The 349-nt window shown below is 30.9% G+C and overlaps 1 protein-coding gene across 1 annotated transcript in view; it reads left to right on the top strand.

The window, feature by feature from the left end:
- Positions 1-349, top strand: part of LOC119591963 (VPS35 endosomal protein sorting factor-like) — a gene marked incomplete at its 5' end in the record, with an annotated part of 25,901 nt that overhangs the window by 23,932 nt on the left and 1,620 nt on the right. Inside the window, 1 exon segment of the mRNA XM_037940717.1 lies at positions 70-170. Within this exon segment, the coding sequence (XP_037796645.1) occupies positions 70-170 (101 nt within the window).

The following is a 349-nucleotide window of genomic DNA, read 5'->3' on the forward strand; positions in this document are numbered from 1 at the left end:
GGGAAAAAAAACTTTTTTTTTTCTATGAAAATTCTTGCATTTATGCCAAAGTTTTATATTCTTCATCAGTTGAGGGCAATGATGCCCTCTATGGGGGGGATCCTCTTGTCAAGCAGGAAGCAGAACAGTTATCTTCAGTCTTACTACAGGATATACTTTCACATATAAAGGTTTGTTAAAATTGTTGAATTTGATATGACTTGTTTTTTATTAGGAGATAGGTAAAACAAATTCATTTAAGGGTAAATTTGGCTTTTATTCATCTTCTAGATAGCTTTAAAATGTATCCAAATTATCATAGGATAAATCATAACAACAGTATTCATTGGATTAAGATGCTAACCCTGTT

This window comes from Penaeus monodon, chromosome 29, assembly GCF_015228065.2.
Source record: "Penaeus monodon isolate SGIC_2016 chromosome 29, NSTDA_Pmon_1, whole genome shotgun sequence".
Taxonomy (NCBI): Eukaryota; Metazoa; Arthropoda; class Malacostraca; order Decapoda; family Penaeidae; genus Penaeus; species Penaeus monodon.